Source organism: Calypte anna, chromosome 18 (genome assembly GCF_003957555.1).
Source record: "Calypte anna isolate BGI_N300 chromosome 18, bCalAnn1_v1.p, whole genome shotgun sequence".
NCBI lineage: Eukaryota > Metazoa > Chordata > Aves > Apodiformes > Trochilidae > Calypte > Calypte anna.
This window is the reverse complement of record NC_044263.1, coordinates 823,937-844,296: the sequence shown is the minus strand read 5'-3', so window position 1 is coordinate 844,296 and position 20,360 is coordinate 823,937. Positions and strand designations below refer to the sequence as shown.

General features: G+C 44.0%; 1 protein-coding gene across 3 annotated transcripts in view; it reads right to left on the bottom strand.

Moving 5' to 3' along the window:
• The window catches only part of RPTOR (regulatory associated protein of MTOR complex 1), a 112,476-nt gene that overhangs the window by 57,081 nt on the left and 35,035 nt on the right, over positions 1–20,360 (bottom strand). For all 3 annotated transcript variants that reach the window (XM_008494694.2, XM_030461662.1, XM_030461663.1), the window contains exons 6-9: positions 17,597–17,772; positions 13,132–13,191; positions 5,870–5,970; positions 4,820–4,964 (exon numbers count right to left, since the gene is read on the bottom strand). In XM_008494694.2, coding sequence (XP_008492916.2) covers positions 4,820–4,964; positions 5,870–5,970; positions 13,132–13,191; positions 17,597–17,772 — 482 coding nt within the window. The remainder of the gene's footprint in view (positions 1–4,819; positions 4,965–5,869; positions 5,971–13,131; positions 13,192–17,596; positions 17,773–20,360) is intronic.

Below are 20,360 nucleotides of genomic sequence, written 5' to 3'. Positions count from 1 at the left end.
CAGCCACGCAGGCAGCTCCCCAACCTTTTAAAGGAGTAACCATCAATGCAGGATCTTAACAGCACTGAACATCAGCTCCAGTCCCTTCCAACCCTGACAATGGTTCTCCAGCCCCACAGGGACCCTCCCAGCCCAGCAGCCACAGCTCTGAGTCCCCACTGCCCCTGGCTCAGGGCTGAGACGTTGGCATTGGGCTGGCACTGCAGTGATGGAGAGATTCAAAAAAGGCCACGAAGGAATGGTGAAGGACTAATGCCACAGAGTATGTGAGGAGAAACAGAAGGGAAAATACACTTGTTAGATCAGGGTGACAAGAAGGGCTGGGGTGGTGGGGAGGAGGAGGAGCAGTGATTGCTGCAAAACGCTGCTGGGAAGGAGCAAGGTGGAGCTTGGAGCTGTGCTCCCTGGACTGGTATTATTGCACTTCAGCACACAAACAAGATATAAATTAGGGAGCAGCAGGGGAACAAGGATGGGTGGTGCTGCATCCTAGAAATGATTTAGAAGCGCCAGCCCAAGAGATCATCACTACCTCTCTCCCTTCTTTGCCAAGTGTCTTGAAAGATTTGATCTCACCCCATTACGTAGGAAAGGGATTTCCATCACACCCCTCCTAAGAGGAGGTGGCCATTTCTCTGCAGTCCCAACCCATCGTTAGGGTATGAGAAAGCAACTCCAGAGAGGCTGGAAGAGGCACCACAGGAGCTGAAGCTCTTTTTACCCATCAGCAGCAACAAGTTCAAAAGATTATTTTATGTGATCAACCCCATGGTTATACTGCCCCTCATTCCTGATTGAGATGGGGCAACTTCATTATAACTCATCTCAAAAACAGCAAAAGCCTTTAACAGTGCCCCATGCAATGCTCTGAAGCAACCTTGTTAAAGAAAGGGGTCAGACCCCCAGACTTTCAACAGTGTTAGGATAGGGGACCCCTTGGGATCAATCCACATACAAGGTGCAAGCCCCCAGCCTGGGAAAGGACACAGCATTCCAGAACACAGGAAAACTGAAAATGAAAAGGCATTGCTCCTCCATAATTCTACAATAAAATTAAGCAGGGAAAGAGCTGTTCTGAATTCCATCATTAATTCTCTTCTATATTAGAATTATTCATATATTTGGAATTATAGCAAATTTTTCTTAGCCCTTCAACACAAAGACCCTATCCACACCCCCCAGACTCCATCTGTCTGCACCCCCATCCAGCACCAGTCTCATTACAGTAGGAATGCTCAAACTTTTATTGTGAGCTCCCCCAGCTGCCTTTACTTTGTTTCCCCAGGGTGCTGCAGAGTTTGGACTTTGAAGCAAAGACCAGAGGGCCCAGAGTTCCATCTCTGCTCAGGGACTGGTTTATTGTGCAGAGCTCAGCAATGCTATGGCAGCACCAAGGAAACAGTGACAGAGCTGTGCTTCCCTTCACCCACCTGGACCACATTTTTGGCAGATCACAGAGGCTGATTTTCTTACACTCAGATTTCCTGGGCTAACATTCAATGCTTTTAATTCTCATGTCCCATTTTTTACAATTACTGATGTCTTTTAGCATTCTCTCTTACTCTGGGAATAGTTTCTATTACATTGCACTACACGTGGTATTAGTGAAAATGAGTATTTCTTACTGGGACAGTCATGCTGAGGAGCAACTAAAGAGAACTGGAAGCCATCTGTAGTCTTGGGGCTCAGGCACCAGGGGATCTGCTTGGTTTGAATTGTCTTCCTGGAACTGTTAAATATTTCAGACTTCATCAAGTGTGTTGGACAAGATTTTTCATGTTTGTTTTTTCTGCAAGGACAATCCAACAACATGTCCTGCTGGACTGAATGCTCAGATTGCAGCCTGAATTCACCCGCTTCCCAGTGACACGGTGAACTCCCTAAGCCTGCTTTAGGGGAGACAGCTGGGAAGCTGCTCAGACACAGCTATTTTTAAAAAATATTTATTGCTGTAAATATTTCTTACAACTGTGAAATCCTTCTTTCTTCTACCAATGCATCCCCCTGCCCTAGCCACAACTTACATCTCTGCTTTGCTATTTTTCTCCTCTATTTCTCTCCATTAAACTATTCAATGGGTCTCGGAGATGTTAAGATTAACACATAGACATAAAAAAAAAATCTGGTTAAATCAACACTGTAATCTGAACTAATCTAATCCTTTCAATGTCAAACAGTTCCAAATACCCTTTTGAACAATCACTTTCATCTTGCTGGAACACTGAGACTTTCCTGTGTAGCTAAATGAGATTAATTTCTTTGAGAAAGAGGGAGCAGAGCTGCAGCCCTCCTGCACCACTCCCACCCTTTTCAAAGGCTCTAGCTCTGCTCTCACCTGCAACTGGGTTGCTACATAATAGTTTTCTTTTCTGCTAGAATTTCAAGATTATTTTTATGCAGTACTTTATGACTTTCTTTCAACTAGAATTCCATGGTTGGTGTATACACTGGTGCAATATTTCTATTCTGGACAAATCATACCTCTTCCAAAGCATAATTAAGGTATTTCATTTCTAATGTATGACCTATGTTAGGAAATATTTCCAAACACATTATTAGGTCTTTTCAAAGGCCATGAATATAACTTGCTGCCAACAGCAATAATGTATAAACCATAATCCATCACAACAGAGATATCAAGATGCTGACAGAGCACCAGGCCTCCTGTTCTCACTGCACTACAGACGAAACGACACGAGGCTGAATAGCACAGTCAATCAATATATATTAATATTAATATTTGTATTATACACTGCCTACAGCAGCCAAGACCCAACGGAGTGAGGCACCACAGCAATGCAAACAGCCCTGCCCCAAAGGGTTTGTGCTGAAGCAGGTGGCACAGAGAAAGCCAATAAAAGTAAGGCAGATGTGAAGGAGTGAAATGTGTCAGAGCCCACCAAACAAGTGTTAGGTAAGTGCAGGGGGTTATTTTTAGAAAATATTTAAGCAAGCCCTAAATTAGTTTCTAAATATGTCCTTACTAGAAGTTCACATTAATAAACTGAGCCACCTCTGACCAAAGTGGATTTTTCCCTTTTCCTAGATTTGCTTCCAAGTCCACATTTTTTGGAGGACGCAGAATAAAGTGTGTCACAGGATTCTCTGCTCACTTGCCATCTACTGTGCCAGTGTTTGGGATTCACATGGATAAAAAGCCCTGTGTGTGACTTTTCTTAAGGAATTCCTCCCAGTACGTATACATCTGTGTGTGTGTATATATATATATATATATATATATATGCTACATAAGAGCAGTGATGCCATTACCCTGTGAGACGGTCTGAGGGGCTTTACAAAGGTTGTTACAGCACCAGTTTGCACCAGGAGAGATACAACACAAACAACAAAAAAAGAATCCCTCATGGAATCCCTCATGCTACCACACAGATCTGGGAGAGGTACAGAACAGGATCAAGGTCTGCTGAGTTTCATTCCTGTGGTTCAACATGTGGATGGCAACACCAACTCCAAGGCAAGCCAGACTCCCATGGGAAACCACAAACATAGGCTTTTAATAGGCTGGCACTGAGAATTAATTACATTCCCACAAGGAACCACTAATACAGGGTTTGAACATGCTGATAATAAGCAACCTACAAATAACTCAAGAAATTTATTGGTTTCAAAATTCCAGCAGAAATGCATTTCACTCCACTGAAACTGCCTCAGGCTCTGCAACATCCACGTGCAGCAGCATCTGAAAGACACCCTGGAACTCTGGTGGGTTTTCCTACTCTTCCCTTACACATGTCCCAGTCCCTCACGTGACATGATGCTGACACAACCCACTGCATTTACAAACGGCTGAAACAACTTTCCCCAGAAGCTGCTACTCCAAAGTACTTAAGAACACTCTGCCATGCACAACCACAGTTAGAGAGGCTGCCCAGTTGCTAATCTTTCCACCCAAAGTCTCCCCTGTTGCCTCCAAGCTTTTCAATAATCAATTCATTTTGGCATTACCAGCACAGCCTCCTTGATGCCTGCTGGCACCTGCACATGGTGCCAGGGCTCCCTGGACCCTCTGATGCTGTCATCAGTTTCATGCTGGTCACCACCACTTCACACTCCCTCTGCATTTGTTTTCCTCCACAGTTTTATGGAGGAAACTTATCAAAAAGGATTCAGAAGAAGCAGGCAAACAGAGCCCACTTAGCCAGGTTCACCTGCCATCTCATCAGCCTTTCAGCAAGTTTTCCAGCTATCATTTTCTCCTACAGGATCTGTTAGCCTGACTGCACCAGCTTGTTCTTAGCCAAATTTTGTACTGCTCTATTCTTAATCATACTGAATAAAAAAATGAAAGCAAGTATTTTTGCTATTACTGTTGTTATTATTGTTTTTATTATTATGCTTCACAGGACATTTGTTTGACAGTCAAAAACATATTTAAGAGCTTTTCAATAACAGTGCCACCTACCATGCCATTAATCATCTTAAAAGTAACAGTAAAAGATGAACTGCAGCAAAAAATGTCTTCTACTTTAGCAACACAAGGTAAGGATTTTTCCCCTGGGCCCACAGCTCTCCCCAGCCTTCACGACCACGGGTGACCAGCTTTGCTTTCTGAAAATAAAGGCAGCAGCTGCCCAACTCCTTTTCTATTTGGAGAGAAAGATGAGGAGGCTGCCCTGAAGCAGTGACCTCATCACTGCGTGTGCACCTCACCTGAGATGGGGATTACACTGCCACACACTGCTCTGCTTTTCATCCACTGGCTTCATCAGTACAGCTCTGGGTAGACTCAAGGAGTAACAGTGATTCCTGGCTCCTGGAATCTGCCCAGGGCAGGCAGGGTGAGGGGCTGGGGACTTACCACATGGCATGCATGTAGGTTGGAGGTAGGCGGGGGCTGCTGACGGGGGTGCAGTTGTAGGACCTCATGATCCTTTCTGCCAAGAGAAAGTTACGAAATAAACTGGCCACGAGCAGGTCTTGTCTGAAGAGCTTCTGGAAGAGATCTGCCAAGAGATGGCATGAATTACGAGGTGAGTGTTTTTGTAACTTGAGTACCTCAGGTCATAAGCAAAAATCATTCAAACCACTGAAATATGTTAAAAAGGAATCTACAACAGTTTTGGTGTGACATGACAGCTATTAATCAGCAATCTGCCCTTAAATACTGCACTTGCTGTCCATTAGCAGAATTGAATACTTGTTTTTTGCCTTTTCTGGATAAAATGTTTCTTTTGCTGTCTCAGTTGAACTCAGCCTCCCTAAGCTTTTGGAAATCTCTGAGAGAAAAAAAGGCCCTGTGTGTACTGTTTAACCAAGGGCTGTACATCTGTTAGCTGGCAGTTTGATGTGCTTATAAGAAGCCAAAATGAATCCTCAAAGATAGAAAAGGAGGCATGAACATCTTCTACATCTCATCTTCTACAGAGGCAAAGAAGAATTTCTGTTGTTCTGAGCATTAGAAAGAGCACAGCTGGAAAACTCTTTCCAGATTAGACTCCCCATCTTCCAGAAGAACTAACACAGAGCACAGGTAAAGAAAAGGGATGAAGTTACTCATGGGAAAAGCAGGCTGTCTTACCAGCAAGGAGGAAAAACAAACTTTCTTTGTGATACTAAGAAAGGCTGGAATAAAACAGAATGCTCTTTACAAATGCAGTGAGAAAGGAAACTATTCAAGCTAAAGCAGTCATGTAAGCACTAGAAAAAACCTTTCTGGTTCCTAATGATCAGGTTGCTGAAATGCTGCTGGTAAAAAGAGCAAATTAAAAAGAAAAAAAATAAGAAAAAAGATGCAGTCTGATCTGCTCTGTCAGTACCAGGCTTTATTTTCTCCTCACTTCAGTGTCCCACTTATTCTACTTTTCATCTTTCTTCTGATGAGAACCTGATTCACCTGCCCAGGCCTTACCTCTAGGCAAGACATTCCATGCAATGGTGTCTGTGATAGCAGTGAAGATCCAGTTCAGCTCTCCCAGGGGAGTCCTCCTGTCATTCAGTCTTCCAGGAATCCTACAAGTGGGGGAAAAACACAAACATTTCCTATAAAAAAACTTTTTTTTTTTTTTTTTTTATTTGAGACAGACACATGCACACCTCTAGGCCCCAACCAAGGCTCACAGAAGACAGGATTTCTAGAACCTTCCTTCTTAACCAAGAATTAATGTTGCTAGCAAAACTCCCCTTATCCAAAATCCAGTCTACAGATTTGTCACATGGCCACCAGTTCTGCACACAGGTGCAAATCCAGCATCTTTTTAAAATGTTATTAAGCATAATCAGCAGTTATCCAAAGAGGAGACATTTTCTGCAATTAAGAAGTTTCCAATTAATACCCTGGAATTCATGGAAAGCCATCACTTGAATGCCAGTTCCTTACCCTAATTTAACATATTGCCCCACAGACATTCAGCAGCAAAAGTCTCTAAATTCTATAGATCAGGAACTATTAAATCCAGGGTGATAAACATCAGAAAAAGCTTAAAAGAAAAGGACAGTGAATGAATGTGACCCAGTGAGGAATTTAATGAGTTCCCTCTAGCAACCCTTCACAACCTGAACACTGTAGATAAACACCTGCAAGAGAGAAAAATCTTGGTGCCCACAAATACTTTACTCAAGTGGAGAAAAAGAAGAGCACTTGACCATTAAAAGAAAGGGAAGCAATCCAGTCCTCCCCTTTCAAAGCTCGAGGCAAACACACGACACTTCAGAGTTATTTGGCTCTGCTCAGGAGGAACCTGGTGAAATTCTGTAGCCTGACTCTCACAAAAGGTCACAGAAGACTCATGGTCTCCTCTGGGCTTGCCAGTTCTTATTCTAAGAATCAATACCCCAGAGACAATGGCCTGACTGAAGCATATTCCATGAAGGTGGAACAGCAGTGCCCTCCAGGATTCTTGCTGCTCCAGGGTCCAGGATCTTGTTTTTGTGGACTGAAAAAAGTCACTCACAGTTATTTCACCCAGGAGCAGAACCAGGATCTCACACTATTATTGTTCTGTTGTAGCCAGACATGAGGTCCCAAGCAGCTCCAGGAACAACATGCAATCTGGTATCTGTGATTTCAGAGACCAAACAGCAGCCTCCTGTGACTCAAACACCAACACACCCTGGCATGCTCAGCACAGCTCTGTTCCCCTTGAGAAAGTAGCAGGGAGAGGATGGGGAAGTTTCAGAAACACCAAGCTTGGTAATCAGACAGATTTAATCCTAGTGCACCCTAGATTCCCTTCTGGAACAGGGTTTCCAATATAAAAAACATCAAGACAGAGCACATGAAGCAAGCAACTTCTGATCTGCAGAGCAGCATTCTCTCCGTGCAGGTTCAGATGAAGCATATTCTGTAACAGCTACAAATCAACATCCTATAAAAAATTCCTGTCTTAATATCTGAGGAAAAATATACATCTCTGAAACCATGTTTGTTAACTGATCCCCCAGAGCAAGCAGAAGGAACACGAGGCCACACAACTGCTCTTGTGAGGATTCACATAAATATTTGCATTGCAGAACACCCTCTGCAACAAACCAGCAGATTCCCAAATCAGAATGTTATTCATCAGGAACCAACGTTTGGGGAACAAGGTGTGCTGATGCTTCTTTGTATTTGTAGATTTCAAACAGGTACTAAGTATGGGGTTTGTGTCAGATTTCAAAATGCATTTGGTATTCTCTAAAACTGCCTGCAATGTCCACAGAAAATACAGCTGCCTAGAGGGACTGCAGGCAGGAAGCAGAATTTAACAGGATGTCACCTCAGGTGCCACCAGGTACCAACCTCCCAGCCCAGTCAGCAGAGCTGCACCACACCACAGCATTGCCACAACCAACACCATACAACAGAAGTCAGAGGAGACACAGGGCAATCTCACACAGCTAAAGACTTGAAATACTCAGTCTTACACTGGTTAATTTAAAACACTATCTCTACCTCTCCTCCAGTAGCAGAGATCACTTTACTTTTGTTATTGTTGTAGAGTTCCACTACAAAAAAATTAGTTCATGTCATTTTTCAGGGGGATTCATCTCCCCTGTATAATGTGCTCTTTCCAATCCACCCTGTGGCTATAAAGCTTCTTTTAATTTCTATTTGGGCATGCATCTGCATAACCAGAATGTCACCAGGCTCCAGAAAGTATTGTTCCCCACGAGGAATATTGCTGTCATCTCAGCATCACTTCTCCTGATGTCTTTCACATTATGCTTTGACAATCAGCAAGAGCCTTTGACAGTAAGGACAAAGCAGACCTCATTTGTAAAAACTATTCTGGAGGGAGGGGAAGCAAAGGAAAGAAGGGCAGGCTGTCTCAGCTGCTCGCTGCAATTTAACATCTCTGGGCTCTCAATTGCTTCTTCCGTCAACTTCCTGACAGAAACCTTCCCAGAGACCTAAATCATGGCAGTCTATTGTGAAAAGTGAGAGCTACAAAATGTCAGGGTCACTAAAGAGCTCGTGCAAGGTGTAACCATCAATGTCCTTGTCAGAAATTTAGCAAAATCCCATGAATCACTTTAATTACAGGGCAAGTGTTTGCTTCAAAGGATGCCAGGTTCCCCCTCTGGATGGGGTCCATCATTATCTCTATTTTTGGAATAAAAGGCAGGAAACACTGGGATATGCAATATCATACCTGGACTTGAGAAAACCAGAGGCTTTGGCATCAATGTGCACCTGCAAATATTGGCAATAATTTTAGGTTTTGGAGGGGGAATAGTACATGTATTCCACTTCTCACTCCTGCAGGAAAAAAAGAGAGCGTGCCCTAGAAAATGGTGAAACAGTAACCAAGAGAACACGTTCTGTCTAACTGAGCTGAACAGGCAAGAGCTGCTTAGGTAGGATCAATGCAGTTAATTGTGCTCAAAGACAATATGTCCTCATCCCAGAACAACAGGAATGGGACAGGAGAGCTGTGATTGGGCTCCTGGAGCCTTGGCAGACTACTTGAGAAAGACAAAATGTTTGAGGCTCTTAAATTATTTGTTCAAGAGTGCTGTAAGGATTTGTACACGAGTGCTCAATTCAGTCATCCCTCTGTATAAAGAGATGAAAGAAGTGTTGCCATGAAAACCATCCTTTTGAGCACGATCTTCACTCTGTATTTACAATGGGCTTTGCCTGCACTAAAGACTGATACCCTGTAACAGCTGTGATAAAATGAAATACTCCATGCCAATGAAACCTCATTTATTATGGAACAGAAACTTTTCAGAATAATGTTTTTCCTCAACTCAAGTGCATTTTACCACCAGGCAGGGTGGCAGAGCATCCCTGCTAGAGTGTGGCTATCACTCCTTACCAAATATGCTCCAACACCTTCTACTGAATTTTCTGGAAGAATATGAAGGTGTAGGTAGCTGCCTAAACTGAGTCTAAAGGGAAACTAAGAATTATAGTTTTTCCACTATAAATAAAATAATAAATACTAAAAAAACCCCAGCCTGCAGTATTTCAGAATTTGGACTAGTACATGATTGATTAAACACCTTGCAAAGGCAGCTGTGACCCCACAGCCCAGCTACAGAGGGACCATGGTCCTGCCACCAACACCAGAACTGCCCTTTTCCCTTCCAGTGCCTTTACTCACTTGCTCAACAGGCAGTAAATTGCATTTTTCCCTCTCTAGCCCTGCTGAGAATCACAGCTCTTCCCCTTTCATCAAATACCTTCTGCAGCTGGGCAGGAACCTCTCTCCTGCACTGCTCTGGCTGTTGTTTGACTGTTGTTCTCTGGCTGTTCCTCCCATGTCACTTGGCTGTTACTTCCTCAACAGGGGGGCTTCCTGTTTTACAGTTTCAGTGTGTTTGGTCTCATTTGCTAACCCAACAATAACAATTTAGTTCATTACACACAGGTCAGTACCATCCTTACCACTGCTTCCAAGGTCTGCGATATCCTGCAGAGGAAGGATCAGCTTAGTTCTGAGGGCATGCACCAAACCTATCCCTTATGTTACTGCATGATTTCTCCATTTTCTCCCATTACATTCATTTTTCTGTGTAGTATTTCAGGATTTTATTTTCCCTACTTTGTCTTTAAATTGGCTCCTACTGAGCCATTACTCATCAATAGTCAACAGACACTAAAGCATTAATAGTTTCCAGTCAGTGACATTCGACGAGACTTAAAAGTGGAAACAAAATTAATTTTAGTCTCACATTTGTTATTTTTGGTGATTTTTATAAATGGGTTTTGTGCTGGTGAATGACAGGGATGGGCTCTGCTCTCAGAACCACACAGGGTGCAGCCGGGCGGATCTCCCCCACGCTGCTCCTGACACCCTGCCTCAGAGCTGGCACCCAGAAAAGGTCCCTTGTCACCACCCCTGACAAGCAAGGGGCTCCCTGCCAGCTGGGGAAGGAGCTGAGGCACTGGATTCACCTGCTCCTTAAATCCACTGCCTGCCAGGTGGCCCCACCAGGAGCACAACAGCTCCCAGGTCACTGGGATTGCTGCTCAGAGAATTCCCACCCCCTGCAAAGGAAACACAGGGGAAAAAAAATCCCAGGAAATCAACTGATTGTTCTTGCTCTCCTGAAAACAGGATTCCAGAAGAAGCAGCCTAATGCAGTGATACAAATTAAGGCATTCTTATTTGCCAGTTCTTGGCACCCAGCTTTGTATTCCCACACCAAGGTAAATCATTCCTTTGCATTTTTTTCCAAAATGTTCAAGAAGCAGAACAAACCCCAGTTCATGTCAGTTATTTCTAAACCAAGGATTATTTTTGCTTCATCACAGAAGATCTGGAATATAAATGCACATTGGGATATGCCCCACGTTTATTTATCAGGATGCTGGATTAGCCTGGATAATTAGATCTGAGCCCTCCAAAGAAGGTGCAGCCTCATTTAGTCACAGTCTGCAACAGCAACTGTCCTAAAGACAATGAAATCATAAATTACAATATACACACAGGCAACCCAGGAAGCATTCTAGACCTATCTTAGGTCTGTAATAAAAACCATTTTTTATCTATATTTGATATGTGTAGCAGATTAATATTATGAGGTTTAAATATTTGTTGTGCACTGAAACCTACTTCTGGCAGGCTTGCCATGAGAACAGCCATCAAGGAAAGCATGAGTGCTGTGGCATTACCAATGAGAATCAAAAATACTGATGAAAATTATCTTTTTGCCAGCAAACTATTATTTAAAGTGCATTTAACCCTCAGCAGCACAGTCGGATGTACAGAGAAACCAGTTCTTGTCTGACCTGGCTCAGACCTTCACTGACCCTCACCATGTGGTCTTTGATAGGGTACACTCTTGTAGCAGTGTGCTGGTTGCAATTAACAGAATATAATCATTGTACTGAACACATTAATCCGGTGGCCTGAGGTGATGTAAGTCCATGCTGATGCTGAGCCCATCAGTTCAGGATGAATTCCTGCTCCCCTTTGCTGACCACCCCTTCACTCTGCCCATCTCAACAGCAGGCAGGACACAACTCGTCTTTCTACCACAAATTACTTCTTAACTTCAGGACAATCTAACCTTCTCATGCCAAAAATCCCTGTTAGCCCAGCTCTGAGCACACAGTCACAGCCAACCCAAACCCTGGGCAGATTTCCTTCCTGCTCCTCATCTCCTAAAACCAGAAGAAAACCAAAACCAGCCACATTTCCACAGGAGTTCTGAGAAAAGATCATCTGCTGGTGGATCTCTGCCTAGACTGACCCATCTCTCATCTCTACCACCTAGCTGGGGTCCTGTCCCTGTTACTGGAGTTGTAAACTGAAAAGCCTGTTTTTAGTTTGGAAAGATCAGTGCTTCTGAACTACAGCTTTACAGGAATCACTGCTCACCTTCCCCAGCTCAGATGACACAGAATAATCAAATTTTCACATCTAAAATTAGCCTGATTAAATACCTACAGACTACTCATGAGTCTGACTGTTCCAAAACACACAGTGTGGAAGATCTCGTAGCAATGAGAAGCATTTTTAACCTCATCTGAATGTAAAACATGCCAGTTAACATCAAATGATTTAGTAAGGCAAAAACCAAACAAGAAATTTTAGCTGATGCAATCTTACCTTCATTGCTTCTGTTCTAACAGATAACTTGCTATTGGCAGCATGAGAATGAAAGATTGCTGCCCTTTGCTACACCATGCAGAAGCTTATTAAAAAAACACAAGGAAATATTATAATATATTTCTATTAAGAATTAATGCTTATTATCCAGATTCCTCTGTTCTTCACCCCTTCCTGGGTGCCCTTCAATTCTCCAGTTTTCATCTTAAACAAAAGGTGGTTAACTGGACTCTGGACATCCGTGTGCCAGAAGAGTTCTAATTAATCCCAACAGCAGCATTTCTAGGGTCAAAATTTCTCAGAAACTGAATGAATGAGCTTCAATTAAGCACTCCCAGACAATCTGTGCATGTGGATCGATGGCACACAGAATCAATCTGCAGGGAGTACAGAACCCCTACATCTGGTGACTGCAACCATCTCCTGCCCTGCTAGCAAGAATATGCTTCCTATATTTAAAAAAAATTTAAAAGATTTTTAAATCTCAAAAAAAAAAAAAGCAAAGACCAGGGTGGACAGATATTTTTATTATTTCCTAGCCTACTCTCTTTGTATAAACCGAGGAAAAGGTGCCTTGGTTGACCTCAGCTACCTAACAACCAGTAATTACACTCACATATTGCTTGACTAAAAGGGTTACACCATTCTGCAGTGTTGTTAAATCTGAAACTTAACAACACTATCAGACAAGGAACAGCAGGACAGCACAGCCATGAAGTGAAAAACAGCCTTTTTGGTGAAGTGTTTTTCCACTCATCAGTTGGTTTTGGTGATGTGGAGGGTTGTGACCACATCTCTGTCAATGCTCCCATGCCCAAAGCCAGCCACACACATGGCTTTTCAGTGCTGGGCTTGCAGGACTGTGGCCACAAGCCATGTCTGCAGTGGCCATTTCCAGTCTGAGCTCTGGGAGGCCAAACCCCCCCAGCACAGCCACTCCCTGAGCAACTCCTCACTTCTATGGCCAATGCTTATTTCATGGGAAGGCAAGAAATAACAAATGCTGTAGGTTTAGTACCTGCAAGAAGCTTTCCAAAGAAACTTCCTCAAAGGCAAACCACAGAAATGCTATAAATAATGAGGAAGGTAAGAGCAATGGGAAAAAAAGAAATGATAAAATTTGGCTTACTTCTCTATCAAATCCAGTGTGACTCCTGGCACCAGCCTGACACTCTTCTGCATACAGAACCTGCGGAGACGAGAATAAAAATAAAACACTCTACTTGAACAGTTAATGACAAGGTTCTGTGGAGAGAATATGGAAGGAGGCTCCTTTATTACAGTGCTTCTGCTTTTAAGATGGGGCTTGGGTAGAAAACTTTGCCACGGCATAATAAGAAGGAAACAAGGCCCTCAATATTTGTCAGCCTCATGATTATGCGGCGATTTCCATCGTCAGGTGTCAAAACTGGGGTATTGTAACTGTCACAGTGACAAGATTTCCAACACACAGCAGGGGGAAAGGGCTCACAGTCATCCAGCACAGTCTCTCGGGAGGAGAAGGCGACACGAGAGCCGTGGAGGTTTATGCTTCTGGAATAATGATTAGCGTTGGCTGAGTTTCCCTGAAGAGATTTGGCACTGCAGACAGGAAAGTGAGAAAGGGAGGGAACAAGGGGGATGTGTCAAGTTCAAACACCTCAGTTATTTAATTAAAAAAAGTGCTGACTCCCTTTCCTCAGCACCACAAATCCCACTGCTTCAGGAACACCGGTTCTGGGAAATGCAGAGTCCCATTAGCACTGCTGTGCCCTGTGCCACAAAAAGCCTCAAAACATCCTCAAAAATTTATTAATATAAATTAAAATTCATCCTCTGCCCTTCACTCTGTGCTAGACCTGGAAGCTCTGCGGGCAGAGGTGGTACCAGGAGGATTGGCTTCCCAAGAAACGCAGCTCCTGGAGTCGCTGCAGCAGGAGCCCCTCTGCTCACCAGAGCCACGATACCCACATCCAGCAGGCTCTTCCCCAGGTAAGGCAGAGAACAACGACTTCCTCACAGGCAAAACAGGCAGAGCCCTTTTCTGAGAGCTCGAGGACCCTCCAATTCTCCTGCAGCAGCCCCTGCCTGCAGGACATCCCTCACTGCCAAGAATGGGGAAAAGCTCAGACGTCTCCGGGCTGCTTTGCTGATGTGTGCGTCATCCATCATAAGAAAAAAAGTCCTAAAGCTTTCTGTGAACACTACAGTGGGATCCCTAGACAATCTGCTAAAATATAAAAATCTTACAACACAGCTTTACAGAAGCATGCAGGGAAATACCCCTCTCAAATGAGAACTGCAGGCGGAATTCAGCACAGCAGAAATAGGTCAGCAGAATCAGGCCAGAGTCTCCCTGCAGACTAAAGATGCCAAAAGACTTCCCAGCTCCTCAGCCCAATGCCTCTACACCACAACACATCTCAGTAAGGACCCCACCAGAGCCAGCACGACTCTGTACTGTCCCACATTTGCTGTCCCACCTCTGCTCAGCCACACAGGAGTTTGGGTTTCCTCCGGAAGCCTCCCACCCGAGCTATGATTTCACCCCACTCCCTCAGCAATCTTACAGGCTCACGTTCTTGCAAGACTCCAAGTACCAAGGGGTGAGCATCCTCACCCTGCTCAGCACAGCCAGCCTGGGCAGGGCCAGGCAGCTCAGGGCACAGAGCTGGTAACTGGGCTCACGTGCCACAGGGCAAGCGAATGCACCAGTCTCCTTTTTGCAAGGATTTTTCCCAAGCACGAGGCTATGGATTACAGCTGGTTGGATTAGAGGCAGAAACCTTGCCCTACATGTTCAGGCCACACAACAGGAGACAGGCCAGGGTGCCACCTGCCCCCCAGCAGGACAGGCACAGCTCTGAGGGTCAGCTCTCAGCAGGTACCCCCACGTCTCGGTGTGTTCTGCTGCTGCCCTTTAGCACTTGTCAGGGAGCTGCTGCTATCACACTGTGAGCAACATGCAAATCAGCTTAGATTTAGGTTATTTTGTTTGAGCTTGTGGCTCCTCAAAGAGAACAAATAAAAGCAGATTGCACTTGAGAACCCATCAAGTCTGCTCTGACCATGGATCTGTCACCAGAAGGGGAATAAAGCAGCAGAGCTCAGTGCTGGGGTACCAGCTGGGGACAGGAAGAGCCCCCACCACTGCCCTCAGTACTGAGAGATCAGTTCATTAAACCCCACATAACCAATCTGCATTTCCTCTCTAACAACTGCCTACTGCCAAGAAAATGTACTTGTAAACAACATGTTCCTCATCCTGTGTCTGCAACCCCCTTCCATCACCCCAAGGCTCCAAATGGGATGTCTGAAGTGATGGTTGGTGTCAGCAGCACAAACATCAGGTGAAGTTCATTGAGCTGCCTGTGAACATGCCAAGAAATGCCAGGCAATACAAAAGAAAACCAGAAGTACCTGTAACAATGATCAGTTGGTTTCTGCTCAGATCTTACAGGAAGATTTTTTAAAACTCGGTGTACTTTTTCTAAATAAATTTGGGAGAGAGGATTGGCTCAGCTAACCCCCCTCAAGATCCCAAGCAGAAATGCAAAAGAAATATGTGAGAAAAAAAAACCCAAAACACTCTAAATGTTTCTTTTAATTGACCCAACAGAAAATCAGCTCTCATGGGTCAGGTTTTTTTTCTTCCAAGCACCTACAACCTTGCTTTCCTAGCATGCTGGTGGAGGAACTGCATTCTGAAATTCCCAAACCCAAGCAGGTCCCAAACTCTTTGTTTCTTTGTTTTCTGGTGTGGGAGTCTTCCACCACTTTTCAGGAACCTTATTACTCTTTTATGAGTGGGATTTCATGGTTCAAAGCCTTAAGGTCCTTAAGACAATTTAGAAAAGCACAGCTCCTCCCTGAGGTATAAAATCCTGAACATATAATTGCAGCTTGTTTATGTCTTAAGGGGCTGAGATAATAAAAGCATATGACTCACTACTGATCACAACTTCCAATATCCTTGATTTTTGCTTGAGACAGCCCGAGAGACAGATCTGCATAAAGCAGTGCTCCAAAGATATGCTGATTTCTGCCAGTTTCTGCAAGAGCTGAAACCCTTCCTGATTAGTGCATATCAGTCAAGATTAACAATCCATAGGGCTTAGCTCTAAGATTGCCTCATATATCACTATTTATAGTTAACAATGTGCATTTGGAGTCAGGCAGCTCTCAGCAGTCACTACGTGTGAAGCTGGGCAGTACCCAGGTACCAGGATGCACAGGACTCCTGGACTGTCAGGGTCAGTGTCATGCACCATGGTCAGAAGGGTTCAGGTAACCTGGGTTTCTCTTACCAGCATCAACTTTTGAAATTAGGCTGAAATGGATCCAGCTGCAACCCCATTTGCTAAGTGATTTTTTCCATCAGTTGTTCAAGGACAGAGCACAGACTGGGCTGCATGGGCACCTGGAGGGTTTTCCAGAAGCAGGCAGGGTTCAGAGCCAGCCCAGCACCACCTCTTGGGAAGAATGAGGCTCCATGACAAGAGTGAGGAGCTGTCACAGGAACAGCTATATTGCAACCTAACCTCCTCCTTCCTTTCCTAATGTCACTGAAGCTCTTTGCCTTGCTTGCCATAATTATCCAAGACTTCTGTCAACATTTACAACTGTGATTCTTCTGTGAGAAAATACCCCATGAGATCATGAAACCAAAAACAGGGCAAAAAACAGCCTGTGCTGTCCCTCACAGGAGAAAAAGGCATCAGTCAAAGGCACTACGTGTCTGAACCACAACCTGGTCAAACTAACTCAGTTTGCTGCTTATCTAAGTCAGAAAGACTAAAAGAATTGGAAGATATTACAAGTATCTCCAAAGACAGCTCATTCCTCTTGAAGCTCTGGTGGCTCAGCTGCCCACCCTGCAACACCCACAGGTTCCCATCTATTTTAACCCAGTCTAAAAAACCACCTGAAGTTATTCATTCTGGACTACACCAAACCTTGAGAGGATCAAGTGAAAGTGGTGAAAGGAATGAATGGACAGAGCTTCCTTTTTTGAAGGAACCACACCTTGGGTTCCTCACCCCATGTCCTCAGCTGGCACCACAACTGTTTGTGATCCTCCCTGGTGCTGGGTAAAAACACAGCTCTGTGAAAGCTCCTGCTATCTGTGGCAGTCTTTTATAACTTTCTGCCTAATTAACTTGGTGTGTCATTTCTTAACATCTTGGTTTTGTTTATTGCTCAATTTCTTTCACTACAGCATTATTTAATGCCACTCTATTATTTACAGCAACTGCAATATTTGGAATACAATTTGTAAAAAGGACACAATTTACAAAAAGTTGTATTGCACTATGTACTATTTCTGCTCTCTGAAGAAGCAGAAATTTAATTCCCTGAACAGTAAATCTCTTAATCTGAGCAAACCCACATATTGAGCTGGAAACTAAAACGTAATAAGTAGAAGATAACAATACTTTCACCTTTCTAGTTCTGATTAATAAAAGGCTGTCCCAGATGCATAGTTCAAATCCTGTAATTCAATACTGCAGAGAAACTTTAGGTCAGATGAAGCACTGAGACCAGCAAATCCATCATTTCAACAGAGGAGCCACACAAACTACAAACTTGAAGGCAAGGGTGGGGAAGACACTCACCACCTCAGGGCAATCTTGATGGGTGTTGTAAGGCAGGAGGTGAAGAGGTCAGCTGGCAGGTCAGGGATCATGGGGAGCAGCTCGTTGGCTTCACAGGCTGCCAGCTGGATGCAGTTCTTCATGGAGGGGGGCAAAGGCATCTGAGCAAGTGGGTGGTTTGGGTTAATTGCAGCCACCTAGAGAGAGCCAGGAAACAACTTGCTGCATTCAGTCAGCTTCATTTTCTACACCATTTTGAACATAACCAGTGAGGAGCTAATCAACACTTTGGTTAAGAATATAATTTTTTGAGAGGAGTAACTCACAGAATGAAAAACACAAGTACTCTTTCTGAAACAGGAGAACAAATCCAATACTTCAGCCAGACAAAATTTAGATCTGTCATACTCAGTTCTTAAAGAAACAGGGGAAAGAAATGGAACACCTGGGGTGTCTTCATCACCCTTTTAAGGGTTAGAAAGCAAAGACCCAAAGTGACCTGTGTGCTGTGTCACCAGGCCTCTCAAGTCCATTCTTTCCAAGACCAACATTTCAGTCAGTTTCTTCTGGTTTTCAGCTGAGTAGGTGATGCACTTGACTAGTAAACTCATTCATTATCATCTCTATATGTCAGAAATTCCACCTGTTTGAAGAAGTCCATTTGGTGTCTCAGAGGGGTCAACAGAGAAGTGAACACAACCACACACCTCTTCTTTAGTAAAGCACCTTGGGAAGCTGTGGGGAAGTTCCAGATGCTAGTTCACAAATTCTGCAACCTATTAAGTTTCTTTTTGTTGGGTTTTTTTTTTTCCATTGTAATCCCAGAGGCAGCAGTGACACACTTTGGCTTTCTCAAGGTGTCCAAATTAACTAAGACCTGTCCTTGCTTTCAGTTGAGCTGTGCTGCTTTCAGCAAACACTGATGCCATACCTTGGGGTAGAAGGAGCTACTCTTAAGCCATCACTTGTCCTCTCAGTGATTATTTGGTCTCAACAAAATTTGTGTTGTGTGAACACTGAAAAGATCTTTTATTTGAGGAGGAAGGCATGAGAGACCGTGTGGAAAAACATGAGCTCTTAGCAGTTTTATACATATAAAGCAGGCAAAGTGCCTAGCTATGGCTATTCACTCCCTAAAGAAAGAGCTTCCCTCTGGGCAGCCTCATAAACGGGCTCTGTAGGTGGGAAGTACATTTAGATGGATTTTCTGCCTTCTGCGTGGTGTGAAACACTGATGCCTTGGCATTTGTCATGGTCTGGTACTGCCCCTGAGTTCTGACAGGAAAGTACCCAATGCTCCAAGCCCTGCTCAGCTCCTGGCTCCTACAGCAAGGCAGCTCAGGAAGCTGTGACACATGCAGAGCAAATATTTGTCCATTAGGAGATGAACTATTAGCCATAAAATGAACATACAACACCAGCTAGTAATTACAGATCTCAGACTTCCAGGGATAATGACGTGGCAAAACAAGATTTACAAGTAAAAGAAAGGGAAGGGGAAAAAAAAAAAAAAAAAAAGAGAATCGGGGAAAGCCCACTACAAACATTTATTTTTGCATCCACTGAAGTCAGACTTCCTAGACTCCTTGGTTGCCTCATAAATGTAACTTTTTATTAGGGCAATACAAGAAATAAGTAGACGGCTAAAGAAAGAATAAATATATAAATGAGCAAAAATATACTCATTAAAAGCTGTAACAGTAAATAAACTACATAAATTTACCCACCCTGTACAAAAGGTTATCAAAATTATCAATATGTACTTCTTCCTGATCTCTACTTGTGGGTTTTTTTCATATGTCAACAGTTTCTGTAAGCCATTAATGAGATGTAGCCCTTGCAGCAGGCCATAAGGACTCACAACTTCTTTCAGCAGGAGCATTCTCAGGGCAAAGGGACACAGATTTTCCTTTGTAAGCAGAAATTCCTTATAATCAGAAGAGTTCTTACTGTGTTACTTATTGTTATTTCAGGGCAACTGACACTCCACAGCCCTTCAGACAAAATAAGTGGTAATGTTAACTGACCAACTACAGTGAAATCTGCTGTCATTCCTCCAAGTTGGTGCCTATAATTGGGTCTGGAAGCCAAGCCCAGCTGCCCAGGCTGAGCTGCACTCAAGGTTTGCTGCTTGCAGGTGCTCTGCCTAGGGGAGGAAGAGTTGAGGGATTGGCAAATCTTACCCCTGGTCATGGGGGAAACTGTGTGTATTTACTGTTCCTGAGAACACCTACCTACCTATGTAATGAGGCAAAGAAATACCCTAGAGAGAAACCCAGGCCCTTTTTGAATGAGCAGCTACATTCCAGGTAAACCTGGGAGGAACTCTGCCCCAGGACAGAAGGCAGGAGTTGTTATTTCAAGTGCTGACCAGAGCTCCCAGCTCCACACAGCTCCTGTGGGAGAATCTGCTTCCCCTGAGGAAGATGTGAGTGCAGCCAGAGGACAGGAGATGTTCCTCTCTCCCAGCAGATGGTGGGCTAGAAAAATCCTCCCCCAAGATGTGATGCTACACCAGATAACCCTCTGCTGGGCTGCCACTGAGCCAATTTTTTGCAAATTAATGTTGAAGATGGAAAAATAAAACCTGTGAGTGCCTCAGCTCCAATCATGCCCAGGCAGTCATCCCACCACAACACCCAAGCCCTGCACCAGGAACAGCCCCAGCTCACTGGTGGCTGCAGGGAACATGGAGAAACTCCAACAGTGATGCTGGAAATGAGAAAGCCACATCTCCTGCAGACATCCAGGAGGCACAATGCAGCCTTTGCTTCTACACATCCCC